Source organism: Callospermophilus lateralis, chromosome 5 (genome assembly GCF_048772815.1).
Source record: "Callospermophilus lateralis isolate mCalLat2 chromosome 5, mCalLat2.hap1, whole genome shotgun sequence".
NCBI lineage: Eukaryota > Metazoa > Chordata > Mammalia > Rodentia > Sciuridae > Callospermophilus > Callospermophilus lateralis.
Genome location: NC_135309.1, coordinates 34468919 through 34489727, shown reverse-complemented (window position 1 = coordinate 34489727; position 20809 = coordinate 34468919). Strand labels below are relative to the sequence as shown.

Genomic DNA, 20809 nt, shown 5'->3' with positions numbered 1-20809 from the left:
TTTAAAGATTAGTTAGAATAATCTCAGCTCTTTTCACACTGTTAGATCTAGTGATAAGGCAATGGAAAATGAGGAGTATCCATCTTTTATGATAAGCCTATTTTAGCAATACTATTCTACCTTGTTTCAAACTTTTGGTTTTATATGGTTTTGGTTTAGGGCTTGTGTATCTATGTGTTTTGGTATTTTGTTTTGTTGATATTTTTGCTTTTGTTTTTATTTTGTACCTGGGATTGAACCCATGGGCACTTCGCCGTATCCCCAACCCTTTTTATTTTTTTTTTATTTATAAACAAGAGTCTCAATGCTGGGGCTGGCATTGAACTTGTGATATTTCTGCCCCAGAGAAATATCCCAAGCCACTTGGCCATCATGCCTGGCTCAGACTTTTATTTTGAATTTACATGATCACCTACCATCTAGCATCTATGCTGAAAGAATATATTACTTGTAAAGTGATTGTTGATAAACTTTCTCTTTCTCATACTTCATGTTTTAGAAACCTTTGAGTTTAAAAAAAAAAAGCAAGTGTTTTCTGGAAAACAATATATTTAGTGATCTTTGAATCTCTTAACCATTTTATACTTCCTGGCTCAGATTTATCACCTGGATATCTTACTATGGAAAGATAAACATGTATTTGAGACACAAAGAAACCTTTTATAAATAAGCGTCATTTCATTGTAATCTTAACACAGCATGCATTGCTGCCTAAATTCATTTTAATATTTGGTAAAGACACAATTTTTAGTTATTTCAGACTATGATATGCAATATTTTAATATAAAATGATAAATGATTAGAATTTCTTTCTGTAGGCTACAGAGAGTGAAGTAGGAGATGTAGATTTAACACGTCTTCCAGAAGGACCTGTTGATTCTGAGGATGAAGAAGAAGAAGAGGAAGAGATTGATCGAACAGATCCATTGCAGGGGCGAGATCTTGTTCGAGAATGTCTTGAAAAAGAACCTGCAGACAAAACTGATGATGACATTGGTAAGAAATAAATCTGTTCATATAGTTTTTTAGTGTTTCTTAACAAAGTACTCTGAAAACTTAATGCCTTAAAGCAGTGTACATTTATTCTTTCATAATTTTTATGGATCAGAAATTCAGGGAACTATAAAAGAATGATGAATATCAGGAGGCTTGGATCATTGAGAACCATCTTTGAGATTAGCTGACACAGTTTGTAAAACAAAAATTTAATTTCATTAAACTCATGTCCATATGTATTTAAAACAGAATAATAATGTCCAAAGTTTGTGAATTAGCTTCTTAAAATTTTTCAAGAATCATATTTTTATTTTCCTAGCTTAAATTGTTGGGTAAAACTTAATGCATATTCCTCTATGTAATTTATTAAAGAATTATTTAGTATATAATTAGTTGGCAAGTTGAATATTAAATATGTTGATGTTATCTTTGAGGAACAAAGGATTACTCAACATCAAGTATATATTGTTAGGATTCGATTAACATTTTCTCATAGATTTTCTTTTTATACTAGTCATATTGCTGTTCAAATCAGAAGATGCTCTTGCTAATAACAGCCATAATTTATATCAGTAAAGATCAAAATATTTGAACATTCATTACCATTCCAAAGATATATTATTTAATAAGAACATTATCTGGACAGAAACTGGAAGTACTTTTGTCATGGAGAAGGTGTTTTTGTTTTTGTCTTTTGCAATGTTGAGTATCAAATCCTCAAACATACTTAGGCAAGCACTTAACTTCTGAGTACATCCCCAGCCTAAAAGTGCATTTTTAATGCCAAAGAATTACATGCTACTCCGTCTTCAGAGTTTTTTAGAAATTGAAATGTAAGTATTTCCAATTATCTGTGAGCATAGAGCTCCTTATGGTTGTTTCTGTTAAAGCCTTTGGGTAACTATCTGTGTTTCTCCTTTTTTCTTTCTTCCTTTTTTGCCACTACCTCTCTGCTAGAGCCATTAATTCAGAAACTGGCAAGGGGCGTTAAGGGATTGAGAAAAGATAAACACATAGAAAGTTGTACCAAGTGGAACACCATCTTCTGATAGAGTAACAGTGACCCAGAGGTAGTTCAGCACATTTATTATATAGGTTTATTATCAAAAGGTTATTTGTGGGAAGGTTTCTGCAAAGCAGGCAAACTAAAGGACGCAGCACTGAGGAGACATTAGCGTTATCTTATTATGCTCAGAGTTCTCTATCCCTGGGAGCTGGTGCCTGAGCTCAAGGTCCAGACTGATATAACTCCATGCCTTTGCACAGTTTCTTCAAGCCAGGTGTCACCATAGCAACTGAGCAATCTTGACCTGTACAAAGGTACAGATCAGAGAAAACACAGGCAGTCACAAATCATGATCCAAGTCACTGCTTTCCACGCTTCTTTTTTTTTCTTTCTTTCTTTTTCTTTTAATCCCCTGCCATACTGAGAATTGAAGCCAGGGTCTTCCACATGTGAGACAAGCACTCTGCCACTGAGCCATATCCCCAGTCTTATTTCTTTGAAACATGATCTTATTAAGTTACCCAGGCTGTCCTCATGTCCTCATGATCCTCATGCCTCTGTTTCCTGAATAGCTGGGATTATAGGCATGTGCCGCCACCCCCAGTCTGTTTCTCCCTTGTATTTATCTTTATTGTTCATGTGTCTGTATACTAAAAAATGCCTGAGGAACCGTACATAGTTGCTTTGACAAATCTTGAACTACATTACACATTTGTTACTCCTAACAGTTATTTATTGGCATTGATGAGTTACATTTAAAAAAAAAGAGAGAAAAATCCCTAGCCAATAAGATTAAAGACTTTTTTCACTAATCTATTAGGTCTAAGGGCATCACTAATTCAAAATACGATGGCTAGGCAAATTAGATAAGCTTTCCAGCTTTATCTCACTTTGAGTTAATTGTTTTCTCTAGGGGTTATAAATTCTGATATCTTTCCATATGCCCATATTTTATGTATGAACCTGAATATACATGTAAAGTAAATAACTGATATTTTTTTCAGTCAATGGTCTTTGTAATCTGGCTTTCTCTACTCTAGCAGCATAAATTCACAAGTCAGTTATGGAATGGATATTGAAGTCTAGATTTTATTCTCTTTTAATATATCATCCTAAAATTTGTTTTTTATAGAACAATTACTTGAATTTATGCACCAGCTTCCTGCTTTTGCAAACATGACCATGTCTGTAAGGAGAGAGCTCTGCTCAGTGATGATTTTTGAAGTGGTGGATCAGGCTGGAGCTATTATTCTTGAGGATGGGCAAGAGGTAGGTTAGCAAATAAATGTCACATTATTTAGTATGGATGCTAATTTCTACTAATTTTACTTTTAGAAGAATTTTATTTCCATAACCTTGTGTAAATCCTCACTTTTGAAATTTAAACTGAACAATGAACTAGAAGGAATACTTGAATTTGAAGTAGTTACGATTTCTAAGGAGAGAAATTTTTTGTTTAGCTTTACTTTATCTTAATTTTTATTTCCTTAGCAATGAATTTTGTGCAAAATAGATAACAAATTTGGTTCAACAAATATTATTTATTTTCATTTCTCAAGGTTCTTAATTATTATTCATGTATTTATATCATTGTTTAAAATGTTTATAAAAGTTAAATGTATGTATTCTCCATTTTTCTCTATATTAACATGAAAAAATGAGGCAAATGTATTGGTACCACTGCCTCCTACTGGACAAATCCCAATTGGGGCATTTATGTGTTTTAAACTGCTTAGATAGATGCAGCTGAGTGGAGAAAGGATGCAGTGGGATTAGAAAGTATGACTATTATTAGGAAGTGTTTTGCTATTTTTCTTATCAAGTTAGTAATGATTAATGCTGAGATGTTAGTTACTGAACATTGTCATTTATTTCTAATAGGAATAAAATTGGTATAGTGTTCTGGAAAGTCATTTTTCTAAATGTCAAAAGATGTTCACTATAGCATATTTTTAATAGTAAAAATTGGACGTGACCCAAAATATCCAAGAATAAGAAATGGTTATTCAAATTATTACATAGCCACAGAATATGACACATGCTGGACAAGTATTCTGCCACTGAACTACACCCTCAACTTCTCATATTATTTTAAAATTATTTGATGGAAATTCTGTGAGGGCAGGGGCCAAATCTGTAGCTTTTTTTTTTTTTTTTAAACATATTTTCTCTTTACATTCTACACATAAAGTGTGCTCCCAAGAAAGTTTGGTGAATAGATGAGTATAGCATTAAATTTTTTTAAAAAAGCAGAATAATATAAATATCTTAACTATTCAAAATGATATGCACACAGATGAGAAATAAGCCAGACTTTCCCCCACACACACACAATTTTTTGTGTTGTCTTAATTTCCCACAGTTCCATCAGCAAAAATTTGTTGTATGTCAGCTGTGTACCAGCTTCTGCTCTAGACCCAGGGATGTAGTGGAAAAAACTGGGTAGTCCCTATTCTCAAATAGCCTATGTAATCCACAAGTTCAGTAGTGAGTATATTTTACATTTAAAACAGTAAAAAAAAAAAAAAAAAAATACACTTTGTGAAAAAAAACTATTTCTTTATACACTGATTACCTTTTGGAACTGACAATCCTAGATTTTCCCTTAAGTCACATTAAAACTATTGAAAGTTTACCATATAATAAGAAGGGTTGTTTATTAAAGGGAATTAAATGGTCTTTTATTGACACACAGTGACCTTTAAAAGAAATATCTCCCTGGAACATTAATTTCTTCCATATAAATGAGAACATTGTCTTCTTAACATTAGGAGAAATTTTGAGCATTCTATTTTGTTAGATATGCCTTAAAATTCAGGCTTTTCCTAGTCTTTCTAAATTAATCACTATCTTTTTTGGTATTCTTACTACATAGTAGTCAGACACCTCTAAGCACTTAGTATGAAATAAATCAATTAATATAGTAATTCTATGATAGATTCTATTGTTAGGACCATTTTAGCAGAAAAAAAAAAAAATGAGGTTCAGAATGGTTATATAACATGCCAAAAGTCACCAGGCTAGTTAGTGGCAGGGTCTGGATTAAAATTCCAAAAAAACTGTGCTCTTAAACATTACATTTTTGCCTCAGGAAATTTGGTCATCATGAAAGCTCCTGATTTCCTTTGGTTACTAAAAGAAGAAAGTGTAAAATAAACTTCAGTAGTTGTGCAGACTAGAATAGGGAACATAAAATGTTACTATCACTTCTAAAAGATTCTTAAAACCTTTGTTTTTCTCTATAGCTTGATTCATGGTATGTTATTTTAAATGGCACTGTAGAAATTAATCATCCAGATGGAAAAGTTGAAAATCTCTTTATGGGAAATAGTTTTGGAATTACTCCCACTCTTGATAAGCAGTACATGCGTGGTATTGTCAGAACTAAAGTAGATGATTGTCAGGTAAGCTTTTCTCTTGCTTGTTTGATTTGAAATGGCTGAACCTGATTTTTTTCCTTCCTTAAAATAAAATCACTGTATGTGAGAATGAGGAGTTTCAATAGCTCATTGTTGATAAAGGAAACTCAATTTTATAACTGCCTCAAATATTTATGGGATTGAGCAAACTATAAATTTTTTAAGAGAATGTGCCAATTAACTGCTTGTTTGTTGCATTTCTTTCTGATATTAGCCAGCTCAGAGTCTTTTTAAAACAAGGGAAAGAAATAGGAACTTCAGAGTTGTTTGTTTCTAACTTACTCCTGCTTCATGTTTTCTTTGTGTAGTGTCAGTTTTGAAAGAAGTGGATGTTCACTTCTCCTTTTAGAGCAAAATTCAAACGGATTTGACTTCTTCGGTCTCTTTATGTGTACATTGTTTCACCTTGATTTTTGTTAAAAGTTTAAAGGATTGAATGAAAGAACTGATGCCGCTTGATTTCTTGCCTTTGTGCTCTGCTTTGGTGCATAGTGATATATTTATGTATTATAGGTTCATTAATTGTCCCCATGTTGTTCTTGGACAGTTTGTCTGCATTGCCCAGCAGGATTATTGGAGAATTTTAAATCATGTGGAAAAAAATACCCATAAAGTTGAAGAAGAAGGAGAAATTGTTATGGTTCATGAACACCGCGAATTAGACCGGAGTGGAACCAGGAAAGGACACATCGTAATCAAGGTGTGTATTTTAACTTATTATTCTAGATATTGATAGAATAAAGTTTTCAACTTGCTTTTAAAAAGGCTCTGAACTCCTTTTTTAAATAGTGCAAGATAACTTCACTAACACATTGAAATCTAATATTAATCAATATATTTGTTCTTTTGCCTTTTTCTAAGCTGGTTTTTATCCATTTTAATGTTGAAAAATAACTTACTGCCATTTCATATCAGCATGGATAGGGGATTGGTATTGTTTTGGAATATACTGGTCAGTTTTTCTTCTAAAATGTATTTTATATTTAGAAACAATAGAAATTCAAGGATTAGCCACAAAGGCATAGGACTCATAGATGAAAATGCAAAGTTAAAATAGGCATTGATTTCCCTTTTTTTTTTTAATCTAAAAATGGTGGTAATACAGAAGAACCTGATTAAGATTAAATGAGGAAATCAAAAGCTTTAGTACAGTTACAGAATTAAGTATGAATTCTCATACTTTCTCTCTTTCCCCCCCCCCTTCCCCTATTCCTTGCCTTCTTCCTCCTCTGCTCTTTAAAAGCCTCTGGATATAAAGTAGAGCCATATAGTCGAAAGGGAGAGAATAAATGCATAGCTTCTTGTCTTTTTGGACTAGTCTTGGTTGCTAATTGGAAATGGAGGAATTTATTTAATATGAGGAGTATAAATCGGAAAGACAGATCTAAAGCTGATATCATGTCTGCTCTTCCTTAGAATCAAGACTTTCTCAGAGCTGTCTCTCTTTTCCTAAACTGATGGTTTTAAGCTTTTTCTGTAGAGGAAAAAATGAACATATCAGTGACCTTAGGGTCATGTATATATTTTCTTATTTTAATTCCTTTGTCTTTTTGTAAGGACTTCTATGTTTCTAATAATTTCAAAGTTACAGAAAAGTTGCAAGAACAATACAAAATCTCCCTGAGTCAGATTTCCCCCAGTTTTAATATTTTACTGCATTTGCCCCATTGTCATTAGTGGAAATGGAAAGTAACCTGCAAAAGTAATGCCTCATCACTTCTAAATATATCATATGTATTTCCTAAAAGCAAGAATGCTCTCCTGCATAAACACCATGGAATCCTTCCAAGTTTGGAACTAAACATTGCTGAAACAGAAGGATTCAGCCCAAAAATCATGTTAGATATTCACCAGCAATCCCATCATTGCCACTTTTTAATTTTCTGGTCTAGGATCTCATCCAGGAACACAGATTTAGTTGTCATGTCACTTCAGTCTGTTCCTATTTTATATCCTATAGGAATAACCCTTTACCTGGATCAGTCTAGTGTTTCCTCATGACCATACTCAAGTTGTTCCCTCTCAGCAGGAATTTCACAGAAATGATGACATGCACTTCTCATTACACCACATCAGGGGCCACAAGATGTTACCTTTTCCACCAAGGTAAAATAAACCTTGATGCCCTGCTCACATTGATGTCTCATACAGGAACACAGATTTAGTTTCTTCACTGTAAAAATTACCATTTGATCCTTTGTAACTGATGGGTAAAGGGATATTCTGAGATAGTATCAATAAAACTGCCTCTAGTTCGTGGATAGTTAGGAACTTCTACCCAGAAATTTTTACTTCCACTGACTGACTGGCTACTCTTGCCTGAAATGGTGAGACCTTATTACTATAATTTCTTGCATATTTTTAAACTGTCATTTTGTAAAGATGAGCTTTCTTTTCTTCTACATTTATTAATATTAGTATAGACTTATGTGTTCACCAGTATTATTCCTTAGATCAAATTGTGTGAGATTTAGCCAGTGAAGCCCTCTTTAAGCTGACTCCTATATTATTTTGACATGTCCCTCTCTGGCAGATAGTAAGGCTCATCATGAACTTGATTTACACCAGATTTTGAAGTCAGCTATTTCCCCCAGAGTATACAGGATCTTTCCAGTTGAAGATGGTATTTATGAACCAATATCTGGGTATTCCCTTTGTTTTTAGATCCTCTCATCAGATAAAGCTAGGAAATCTATATATGGATGGATGTATTACAAATACATGCCCATTTATTACTTTTTCTGTTAAACATCTAGGGGTTTATACTGATACATCCAATCCAGTATTACACCCCGTACAGGGTTTTCTCTACCCTTTTTCTTTCTGTTTCTGTAAGTACATTCACCAACAATGACTCTTGTTATTCTCTGTATATTTACATATTTCCTTATTGTAACCAATCTCTACCATATGAACCATCTGTTTTGCCTGCCACCTCTGTGTGTTCATCCAGCATCCCAACTTTTTTTCTTCCACCTGAGACATAGAGGTTTATTTAGGAAAGCAGAGGCATATTTAAGGGAGAATGTGGGCTATTTTGAGAGGGAGAAGTCACTGGGACAAAGCAAGTAGTACACATTAAAGGGAGAATGTGGGCTAGTTTAATGTACATTTATTCTGAGCAACAAGTTGTTTGAATGAATGAAGCAAATTGAAGTTTGGGGTCATGAGCAACAGTTAATTTTTATATCAGGCTTATCATCTGTTTTATTTAATTCAGAAGCTCAAAGAGGAGCAATGGTAAATGTTTGTTTGTATTCTTTTGATAAATTTACAGACAGGCAAGCATTTAAAACTCTGAATATAAAAACTATCTATGGGACTTCTCATTCCTCCCAAGATGGTGAGCTATCAGAGATAAAATGTAGAAGGAAACTATTTGAGGAAGTAACAGCAATAAAACTGGCTTTTTTTGAACTGATATATTATTCCTGCAGCTTGGGACAGAAGAGAATTTGAAGTGGAATAAATTTGGAAAAAAAGCTTGCTTGCTTTGCTTCATTTTTTCTTTTCTTTTTTTTTTTTTCTTCTTTCTCCCCGCCCTCTTTTTTTTTTTTTTTTCTTTTTCTTTTACTTACCTCTTGCTTCTTCCTTCTTTTGCCTGGGACAATCATTATGTACCCCCATTATACCAGAAATGGCAGTAAGAGCCCACACAAGGAATAAATCAGTTAAATTCTGAGGATGCCAATGGAAAAAGGTACAGCTGTTTTGGGTACTCATTCCTATATTTTTTCTCATCTAAACCTCTACTGCTGCATTACAACCTAGAAAGACTAGCTTCTCCCAGCGCTAAAGATTTAAAGGTGAAATTACTTTGGGGATTTGTATAAGGGAGTGGCTATAAAGGAGAATAAATAATAAATAAATAAATGGGAGTTCATTGATTCCGTTTTGTCCTTGGATTTTTAGGCAACACCTGAGCGTCTCATTATGCATTTAATAGAAGAACATTCCATCGTGGACCCAACTTATATAGAAGATTTCTTATTAACTTATAGGACATTTCTTAAAAGTCCTTTGGATGTTGGAATCAAGCTTTTGGAATGGTTTAAGATTGACAGCTTAAGGGATAAGGTTGGTTTTTAAAATATCAAGGGCATGAAAGTGATTTTAATGTAGAATTTTTGTTTTGAAGTACTGGGGATTGAACCCAAGGGTATTTCACCATTGGATTACAACCCCATTTATTTTTATTTTATTTTGAGGGTATCACTAATTTGCTAAAGCTGGTCTCAAACCTGCAATCCTGCTGCAGCCTCCTGGGTTTCTGGGATTACAGGCATGCACCACCACACACAGCAACATTTACATTTTATTAATGAACGTTTTGCAGTTGATAGATTAAATGTTTACTTTGATAACAAAATTTAGTTCACCTAAAAAATTAGTAAGTTGGTATAGACATATATCTGTTTATCTACTTTTATGATAGCATAGCCTATTTCAAGGGGACATGAGTTTTTTTTTTTTTTTGGACGTGAATCTTAAAAGGCAAAAATTGAAATAAGGCTGTGATGTTGCTCTAAATTCAGGAAACGTAATGACTGCATAAGTGTTTTAGAATTTTACCAAAATATTTTATAATCATTTAAAAACAATATGTTAAATCCTAATTTTTCTGTCCTGCTACTTATTTCAATCTTTCTTGGAATTTGCATTAAATGTTATGTGCTATTTAAAATAGATTATTTTGCCTGTTTTATGGTATGTACAGTTTAATGGAAATATTAGTAATACCTCAGCAAATTAGTGGGAAGTAAGTTGTTCTAAGAAAATAAAAAGTAGGATCATAATGGCAAAGAAAATAAGTTAGATGAAGGCAAACTTGATTTTTTTTTTGGGGGGGGCGGATACTGAGGATTGAACCCAGGGGCACTTAACCACTGAGCTACATCCCCAGCCCCTTATATTTTTTTATTTTGAGACAGGGCTGTCTTTAAACTTGTGATCCTCCTGCCTCAGCCTCCTGAGTCACTGGGATTACTGGTCACCCCCACACCTGACTAAACTGTAGAATTGTATTATTTAGGAGATTAAAGTGTGCAAAACTACATACTTGTCTTTCCTTTTTTTTTTTTTTTGAATTAATTATAATTAATTTGGTTCCTGAGAAAATAAAGGCATGCCTAGAGACTGAACTAAAAGATGATTTAGAAATAGCTAGATTTCTACATGCAAAAGAATGAAATTGGATTCTTACTTACCTTATACCATATACCATATACAAAAATTTACTCAAAATATATCAGAGGTTACACCATTCATAAAAATTTACTCAAAATGTATAAGAGGGGCTGGGAATACGGCTCAGTTGGTAAAGGGATTGCCTCACAGGCACAAGGCCTGGTTTCCATCCCCAGCAACACAAAAAAAAAATAGAGGCAATTTAAGAGATTAAAGTATAATATTTTTACAAGAAAAGATAATAGTAAATCATGATGACCTGGGTTTTGGCAGTAGTTTTTCAGATATGACACCAAAAGCACAAGCAACAAAAGAAAAAAAAAATAGATATTTGAATTGCATCAAAATTAAAATGTTTTCTGTATCAACTGATACTTTCAAGAAATACAGGACACATGGAATGGGAGAATAAATTTGCAAATCATATCTGATAAGGGTCTAGCATCCAGAATATATAAAGTATTCTTACAATTTGGCAACGAAAGGACAAACAACACAATTAGAAAATGGACAAAGGATTTAAACATTTCCCAAGGAAAATGCGTAAATGGCCATCAAGCACATGAAAAATATGCTCAACATAATTAGTCTTAGGGAAATACAGCTTGAAGCCATTGTGAGATATCACTTTGTATCCACTGGATGGCTTTGTAAAAAGAAGGGAAAACGACCAAAAAAAAAAAAAATTAAAAAACAAAGAATGTGAGAAATTAGATACCCCACCCCCAATATTAATGATGGAAATGTAAAATAATATAGCCTCTGTGAAAGACTGTTTGATATTTCTTCAAAAATTTGAACATAGAGTACCCAAACAATCCAGTAATTTTTCTCCTAGGTATGTACCTGAAAAAACAGGTTCACAAACAAAAATTCGTACACAGATATTCATAACAATATTGACAATAGCCAAAAAGTGAGGATGATCCAGATGTCCCACTAATGTTTATCATGGATAAACAAAACATATATAGCAATTTAATAAATTATTATTCATCCATAAAAAGAAACAAAGTACTAATTAAAAGAAGCCAATCAAAAAAAAGCTAATATTACATGATTCTGTTTATATGAAATGTCCAGAATAGGCAAATACATACAAAAGTAGACTAGTGGTATCTTCCAGGGACTGGAGAAAGGACAGAATGGGAAGCATTTACTCAACTAGTTAGTGATGATGGTCATATAACATTGTAAATGTGTGAAATGCCATTGAATTGTGCACTTTAAATTGATTGAAATGGTGAATTTTATGTGCATGTGCATTTTACATAATTTTGAAAATATATGATTCAAAATTACATTGCTAACTATATTACTACTTAACATTTGCTTACTTTTAATCTATGGAGCAAAGTAAACAAACCAATTCACCATTTTTGAAAATTGACAGTATTTACAATGAATGAAATATCAGATTTGTTTTCATTAAAATTTGGGGTTAAATATGTTCTTAGCTATAGAAACACTTATACTATTTTTTGATATGATTACCTGCTCTTATGATATGAAGTTTGTATTTTGAGATGCTCTGAAATACATATCCCATGTATTTATTCCATTTTAATGAATATAAGATGACTTTTGTCTTCTGAATGCACAGAGTTCTCTGTTGCTTGTGTACCCAAGGAAGCAAAATTTTAGACTAAAGCGTGCCTCTGTTAGAACAAGCCTTTTTATATGCAGGGAAGGGGAGAAGAAGGATAGTCATAAAGCTCTATTCTTCCTTAGTTTGGGGCATGTTTTTGGAATGTACTTTTTCAGAAATAATGCCTCTCATAACCATATGCTGCCTTTTCTGTGTTTCCACAGGTGACACGGATTGTATTATTATGGGTAAATAATCATTTTAATGATTTTGAAGGTGATTCTGCTATGACTCAGTTTCTGGAAGAATTTGAAAAAAATCTGGAAGATACAGTAAGGCTCAAATGAATTTCTTTTTCAGAGTTGCTGCTCCTCAGCGAGAACAATTATTAAGAACAGCAACGGCTTTTGTATTATCCTGCATACTAAATGTCCATTCTGAGAACTCTGTAATTCTGCTTATCCTCTGCCACCTCTTTTTCATTTTTAGTTTAAGACTAGTATCTCTTAGTTCCTCGGGCTTCTAAGTACTGGGCATATGTGGATCAGTCCATAGTCATCCATGTCGCTGATTTAGGCATTATTTTATTATACCTGTTCTATTATAGTAGCCTGCTAAATAGTCTTAGTTCTAGTTTTCTTCTACTCCATTCTGTGTGTCCAAAGATAGATATTAAAGTACAAACAATCCTGGCACATAGCAGATGCTCAAGAATTATAGTCTTCAGAGTCTTAGTGGCTTGAGTTGCCTGAAGAAGAAAAAAATTGGAAGATATGATCCAATTTTTACCCCTTAGTTTCTATAGACTTCTCAGCAGCATATCTGCTTTGTAAAATGGGGAGAAATGAACAGGGACTGGGGAACCTGATATAGAGGCACACCAACGTCAATAGTCATGAGATGAACAAGATAGGTGTTTGTATTACGAAAGTTCAGAGAATGAGAAGTAATTTTTTATCATCCCTGTGGGGATGAGATAACATTTTGAAATCTTTTATTGGTGGTGGTGGTAGTGATGGTTCTAGGGATTTAACCCAGGGGCAGTCTGTCTCTGAATTACATCCCCAGCCCTGATCTTTAGTTTTCTTTTTAACTTATCTAAGTTGCTGAAACTGGCCCTGAACTTGCTAACCTCCTGCCTCAACCTCTTGAGTTGCTAACCTGTGATTATCTTAAAAGTCTTTAAAATCATACTCAGACATCTTATTCTTGAGAGTGTACTGCAGTAGATGGGCCCTCTCCTTTAGTTTTTAGGGGTTTTTTTTTTTTGTTTTGTTTTGGTTTTTTTAATCACCTCACGTGTTCTGTAGTTTATGTTTACAGTTCTTATTTTAATAATTTTTGATGATTTTAGAAGCCTATAGGAATAGACATTGCCGCAGGCCGGCTGCAGCAGAATGGGGGGGGGGTGACGAATAACTTGTGTATGTTGATGCAGCAGGAATGGAATGGAAGCCGTTTATTCTAGAATAAGAGCAGTATTTAAACATTTTACACAGCTTATCTAATTAGCATAAAATAGATACAGCAGTCAACCAATAAGGAATCTCCACACTTAATGGCTCGCTTTTGTTACTTCACAAACCACTCCCTCTGGCATTTTGCCAGGCGCCATCCAGACTTGTTTACAGACTCTAGCAAGACATAATTTTACTCTTTTTTTTTACTTTACAGAAAATGAATGGTCATCTTAGGTTATTGAATATTGCCTGTGCTGCAAAGGCTAAGTGGAGACAGGTTGTGCTACAAAAGGCTTCTCGAGAGTCACCTTTGAATTTCAGCCTTAATGGAGGAAGTGAGAAGGGATTTGGTATTTTTGTTGAAGGAGTAGAACCTGGTAGCAAAGCTGCTGATGCAGGACTGAAACGTGGTGATCAGGTATGTAAATGACTCACCATTTAAATTAAAGCCATCTTATCAACACAATAGTCTGTCTGTTATTTTTGTTCTTATCCGATATTTCTTAAGTAGATATAGTCAGTTTGAGTATTTGTCTGAGTGCCTCTTAAGAGGTGGTATTCTAATATGGCTTATTTTTTAAACACATTTATTATATATCCACTGCTGTTAATTAAAAAGTTGATCTAGCGTTTGAACCAGCTCAACCAGGCCTCATCATCGTGACCTCCTTTGGGCCTGCCTCATACCCCAAGGATTAGTTTTGAAGGAAGGGTCATTTCACTTCTTATGTAAGTGGCTGAAGATTACCATAAGTGATGGTATCAACTTAAATAAAGTTCTTATGATAACATACTACATTTATAAGCCAAGTGAGTCAGGTGAGGAACCAGAAAAAATGAGACACTGAAAGGAATTTGGTGATGATCCATTTCTTCCATTTAGACATAAGCAGGCGGTTTGAAAATGTGATTTACTTATAACCTTTTGTTACATTAAAAATGCAATTCCCATGCTGACCTTAGTCCTTCCAGGCATATTAATTACATTCTCAAATGATAAAGTTTCTAAATTTGTATTTTTAACAAAGCTCTCTAAGATGATACTCATGCACATCAGAGGGCTGTTTCCCAGATCTTAGATACCATCAGACTCACTTGAGAAATTTACTTTTTCATATTCAAAAACTTGTTCATTCATTCAGTTAAAATGTGGTTTTATTTTACTTTTGAACTGAACCATACTATCACTTTTTTAATATGATAAGGGTATTCACATTATAAAAAACTATTTTGAAAGGTGCTATACTTCAAAATAGTGATTCATAACCAACGGGTGATTTCTGCCCCAAGAGACTTTTGAGTTTTTTGTTTCTTGTTTTTTTGTAGTGGTACTGGTAGTCAAACCTAGAGCCTCCCTCACACTTGAGGATTCTACCACTGAGCTACATCCCCAGCCCTAAATAGATAGGTAGGTAGATAGATTTTGTTTTGTTTTTGTTTTTGTTTTTTTCCCTTTTTTGGTACCGGAGATTAAGCCCAGAGGCACTTTACCACTTAGCTACCTCCCCGGTCCTTTTAATTTTTATCTTAATTCAGTGTCTTACTAAGTTGCTGAGTCTGGCCTCGAATTTTCAATCCTCCTACCTTAGCTACCCAAATTCCTAAGAATGAAATTTAATCTGCTTTTCCTTCTTCCATCAGCCCTCTCCATTTCTGTGGAGGTGATCTAAGGCTTTAAGCAACTCCCACACCCTCAAAAAAGGGGATCTCTTTATTTTTATTATTTTTGCATAATACTGTATTATCTGTTTTAGTAGATGCAGGTCTTTTTTAACTTGAATTTTACTTCTATAGAATTTTCTTTTCATAATGTATTGTGATGCATTCTTTCTTATCCTTTTGGAATTTTTATGTCAGTTCCCTAGTTCTTTCCTTTTTGTTGATTATTTTTTATTCATTATATTTCTCTATCACTCTTTATTGGAATTGGCATTTTTTTAAAACTAAGCTTTTATACATTCTGAGGTACAGCCAAATTGGGCAATCCTTGATGTTCATATGAAAAAGAACTTATCTCAGTTATGCTTCTTATTGTTTGGCTACCTGATACAATCAGTGACAGCAGGTTTTTAAATATATTTAGAGAGCTACTTTCAAATGAATTATTTCACTTTTAAATGCAGTAAATTTACACATAGGATATTTGACTATACATACACACAGGTGGTAATTTTTGATATGATCTGATATGGTCAAAATTTTTCATTTATGAACTTTTCTGTGATCTTTGTAAAAAAAAAAATCCTTACTATTATCTTAAAGTGAATGAACTTTTAAAATAAATATATAAAATTTACAGTAGAGAATTTGGAAAATGCAACCATATAGGAGAAAAAAATAAATACCTATCTACCTTCTCACAAAGAGAGCCATTGTTTACTTATGATACATTTTATTGAAGTCCTACTGTACTTTTTCAGCATAAACTTTTAAGCTTTTGTCTTTTTTACATTTTATTCTTAATTTGTATTTTTCAAATACTCTTAAGATAATGGAAGTAAATGGACAGAATTTTGAGAATATTACATTTGCAAAGGCCCTTGAAATTTTGAGGAATAATACTCATCTTGCACTAACTGTGAAGACCAATATTTTTGGTAAGTTTTGTTGTAAATACTGTCTGAGCTTTGCTTTTTTGTTTTTGTAATAGAAAAGTAAAGTCATAACAATGAAAAGAAAAATAAAATGTAAAACATTTCTTATCTGAGCTATTAAGGTATTATTAGGATTGCTAATGTATGTAGTGCAATTTAGAATTTTCACTTTTCATTTGTGCTTATTATTTTGATATCTTAGAAAGTTTGAAAGTAGGTATACAACTACATTCATTCAGTGATTTATGAAATATCTATTGAGAATCTGTTATATACCATACTCTGGTAGAGGAATACTTAAAATAACCTGAATAGAACTTATTGTCATAATCAGGTTTTTTTTCCTCCCTGCTAATTTACAAATTAATCTACTTCTAATCTTTTAACTAGCTTTCTGAAATAATGTAAATGCCAGATTGTTTCATGGAAATTAATTAAAGCACTGAATTAATAATCAGTGAATTACAGATTTCTAACAAGAGACTCTACCTTCCTGTGTAAAAATGGTGATTATGTCATATAAACAAAGCAAATGTTCATCTTGTACTTCTTTTATTAAGAAATTTATGGGGTTTTTTTTATAGCCTTAAGAAAGGATTTATTGACATTTGGATTCATTTGATACCACAGGATTTTTGTTAAAATTCAGAGAAAGGCAACAGTAAATACAGTATAGCCATTGAAAATTGTCAAAGAAAATTTAAGAGTTTTTATTTAAGAGCTGGTTCCCCTAGGTTTCAGTTGAAATTATAGAAGTAAGAATTGACTTTTAAAACTATGCCTATAGAAAGGAAGTGTGAGTTTTAATTTTTCCACTGTAACTCCTCTTTATACTCTGCTTAGTAATATTGAAAAATGAGGCATTTGTTATTTTTCCTCTTTTTATTGGAGTCACTTTGACTTAATTACATCATGTTGACTTCGATATATAACAGTCAGTTGGCAACTATACAGTACTTAACAAAGAATAAGTAAGTAAGCCTTCATAGTTTTTGGATTTCCTAGAGGTGACACTAGTATTTAGTGACACCAGCTTTTAGCTTAAACCACAGGGAGATCAGTTTTGAAAAACATGAAACCAGCATTATGCATGTTGGACAGATTATTTACTCTCCAGGCTTCAGTTTCTCCAGCTATATTTTATAAGGTTCTTGTAAAGATCCAATGCCTTTACTTTTTTCTTGTCACTTAATGATTGCTAATTAGTATCAAATATTATTATATACAAAAAATATAGATAGCATTAAATAGTGTTTAACAAAATTAACTCTGAAAGACAGAAAAAGTAAGTTTAAAGATACAAAAGGTGTAATGTATAACAAATTAGAATAAATAAGTAAGTTTAAATTTTAAAAGATACAAAAGGTAGTGAACCCACACTCTCAGAACCTTAGAACCCTCTGAGTGGTAAGAATAACAAAATGTCAAACTGGATGTTGCATGGACCTTTTTTTTTTTTTTCTTTCAAAATACTTTTATTTAAAATAAAAAAATTGAGGCTGGGGTTGTGGCTCAGTGGTAGAATGCGAGACCCTGGGTTCAATCCTCAGCACCACATAAAAATAAATAAGTGAAATAAAGGTATTGTGTCCAACTACATCTAAAAAATAAATATTTAAAAGGTAAAATTAAAAAATTACAATAAAAAAAAAGCCACCACAAACCCTGCCTTTCTTTTTAAATAATGCAGCATGGAGCAGTTTGGTTTCCACCCTATTGTGCTGGGGCTGAGGTCCTGCCAAGAAAGTGGGGTTCAACCTGGGGAAAAGAGATTAGCCCCTCCCACTCCCTCAAGAGGCAGAGCCTGGGTTTCTAGAGCAACCTGGCAGCACACCTCTGCCACTGTTGACAGGCCCCACTTTATCTTCCCTGAGGACCCAGTGGTCACAAGGGGAGTGGGAACTGGAGAGAAAGGCAGAAGAAATGTGTGAAAAGTCAGACTTCCAGAGTCTCATGAAGGTATTTGGAACAGATAAATTAATTCAGGAAGACCTATCTTCACAGAAGGCTGGGGTAACCAGATACACACACATGCAGGTAAGTTTGTGGAACCCTGAAATGGGAGGAAAGGAGACCATAGTCACTATTTGGAGCTTCTATCAAAACACACACGAACAAGTTACATCCAGGGATCCAGCCCACTGAGGCCGCTGTGAGGAAGGGTTCTGTTCCCATGATAATTTTAGGATCCTAGAATGATTTCCATGATGTGATCTAGTTCATTCCACTGCCAGGATCCTGGGACACAGAAGAGGTTGTGAGGAGGTTCAGGGGCGGGGTGGGGGTGGGGGGCAGGGTAGGCTCCTTATCCACTGCAGATGTGTTAATGTTCAAAAAGAAGTCATCCAGGGTATAGTCCCCCAGGTACCGGGAACTCAGAGCTTCCAAGAAGACTGGGTCAGGTTGGGGTAGCACTTCATTCTGGAGGCCGGGGGAGCCACTGGATTCTGAGGTACTTCTGTCTCATCCATGGATGTCTCCAACTACCTGAGGGTAGAGCCGATGGTGGTGGAGAGGGAGAAATCTTTTCCTCACCCAGGAAAAGGGGCTGCGGGGGCGGGCCGGGGCAGGGCAGGTGCTGGAGCCAGGTGAATGGCGGCCTGGTGTTGCTGTAGGGTTTTATGGATAAGGACATGCCTGCAGAGGCTGGGTGCTCGGGGGCCCAGGCTGCGCTGGATTTTGTCTAGGGAGATGTATAGCAGAGCTTTTTGGCAGCTCCAAAGGCTTACTGGACTCCAATCCCACTTTTCATCCTCCTCCTCTTCCAATCTGAGTGTTTCCTCTTCAGGCCTCTCACCAAGATGCCCTGGATCAGAAATAGAGAATTTCAGGTCTGAACTCTGCCTTGGACACTGCTCAGTTGGGTGATCTTGGGAAATGATGTGAGGTCACTTCTATGAGCCTCATTTGTAAAATGGGTATTGTAAAATACAGTCAGTCAGGGGCAGAACTACATCGTTAGGGTCTAGGGTGGAGGGTGGTAGAGAGTAGTCAAAGCTGCTCCCTTTAATTTAGCTGGTCTTCACACCAAGATCCTGCATGGATCTTGTAAGCAAAGAAAATGTTTGTATAGATGATACCAGAGCAAATCATACTTGCCATTTTGTATTACTTAGTACTCTGTACTGAGTAATTAGGATCATCAAGAGAGCATGATGAAATCCCTAATAAGTGATCTTACAGATTGGGGGCAGGGAAGGGGGACATTCAAGGAAGAGACAAAAAACATTTCTAGAACTCTGCTTAGAGCAATTTAAAAATCTAGCCCTTGAAACAAGAACAGCATGTTAAAAGGGAGTGGGGGGGGAACATTGAGGAAGAAACAATTCTTTGAGTGATGTAAAATATGGTGGTAATGACAGAAGCATTCAGTAGAAGGAATTGATAATAAAATGGTATCATCCTTCTGCTGAAACCTTCCTACAGGATGAGAGAAAATATTTGCCAGCTATTCATCTGACATAAGGTTAATATCCAAAATTTATAAAGAACTTAAAAAACGTGGTTTAAAAAACAAATATATGGAAAAATGATATCATTAGCCACCAGGAAAATGCTCATAAAAACCACAATGGAGATACCATCTCACGCCAGTTAGAATGGCTGTTAATAATAAATAACAATTGCTGATGAAGACGAGGAAAAAAAAGGAAGTCTTACACACTATTGATGGGAATGTAACTTAGTATGGCCACTTTAGAGAACAGTTAAAAATAGATCTACCATATGATCCAGCAATCCCATTTCTGGGTATATATCTGAAGGAAATGAAATTGGTATATAAAAGAGATAGCTGCATGACTGTTTACTGTGGCACTATTCATCATACCTAGATATGGAGTCAGTCTGAGTGCCCACTAACAGATGAAAGGATGCAGAAAATATGCTGTGTGTATATATGTACATACAGCCATTTATATCAGCCATCTTATAAAACACAAATTTTGGAGCAAAGTGATGGAGCTGGAGGATATCATGTTAAGTGAAATAAGTCAGACATAGAAAGACAAGTATGGCATATTCTCTCTCACATGTAGAAACTTAAGAAAGTTGACCTGAAAGTAGAATAGTGGTTACTAGGGGCCAGGAGGGCAGGGTAGGAAGGTAGAAGTATGGTTGGATATAACCAGTGCACACTATATTCATGTAAAGTATATTGCTCAAAGTTATGCCTTGTGATAAGCTGAGTGGTTTTGTAACTTGTATTTGGTTATGTTATTTAAGTGCATTTTCCAGAGTATGCAGCCACCATTCCACATATAATCTGTTTCTATAACATTCATTAAGTAGTTATATTGCTTATTACCTAAATAGGAACCTGTAGATTTTTTAAACATGCTGGCAGCATACCCATTTTCTGTCCATTTCCTCAAGTGACTTCATTTTAAGAGTGTTGGGCAACATCATAAGTACAGTCAGATTTGGAAACTGAAGAAAGAAGTAGATAAAGCAGATAAAGGATGGGTGATCATGTTTAATTGAATGGGCTGCAAAAAGCCAAATAACAGAAGTTGGTTGTATTTATCCTTTAAATTTATTTTTGGTGTAAAAGCTTCCTA

General features: G+C 34.3%; 1 protein-coding gene and 1 pseudogene across 7 annotated transcripts in view; one reads left to right on the top strand and one right to left on the bottom strand.

The window, feature by feature from the left end:
- Rapgef6 (Rap guanine nucleotide exchange factor 6) overlaps positions 1-20809 on the top strand; it is a 214685-nt gene that overhangs the window by 137282 nt on the left and 56594 nt on the right. For all 7 annotated transcript variants that reach the window (XM_076856438.2, XM_076856440.2, XM_076856436.2 and 4 more), the window contains exons 8-15: positions 819-996; positions 3135-3271; positions 5248-5406; positions 5969-6121; positions 9334-9498; positions 12421-12528; positions 13871-14074; positions 16145-16253. In XM_076856438.2, coding sequence (XP_076712553.2) covers positions 819-996; positions 3135-3271; positions 5248-5406; positions 5969-6121; positions 9334-9498; positions 12421-12528; positions 13871-14074; positions 16145-16253 — 1213 coding nt within the window. The remainder of the gene's footprint in view (positions 1-818; positions 997-3134; positions 3272-5247; positions 5407-5968; positions 6122-9333; positions 9499-12420; positions 12529-13870; positions 14075-16144; positions 16254-20809) is intronic.
- On the bottom strand, positions 18433-20654 carry LOC143399961 (SERTA domain-containing protein 3-like; annotated as a pseudogene).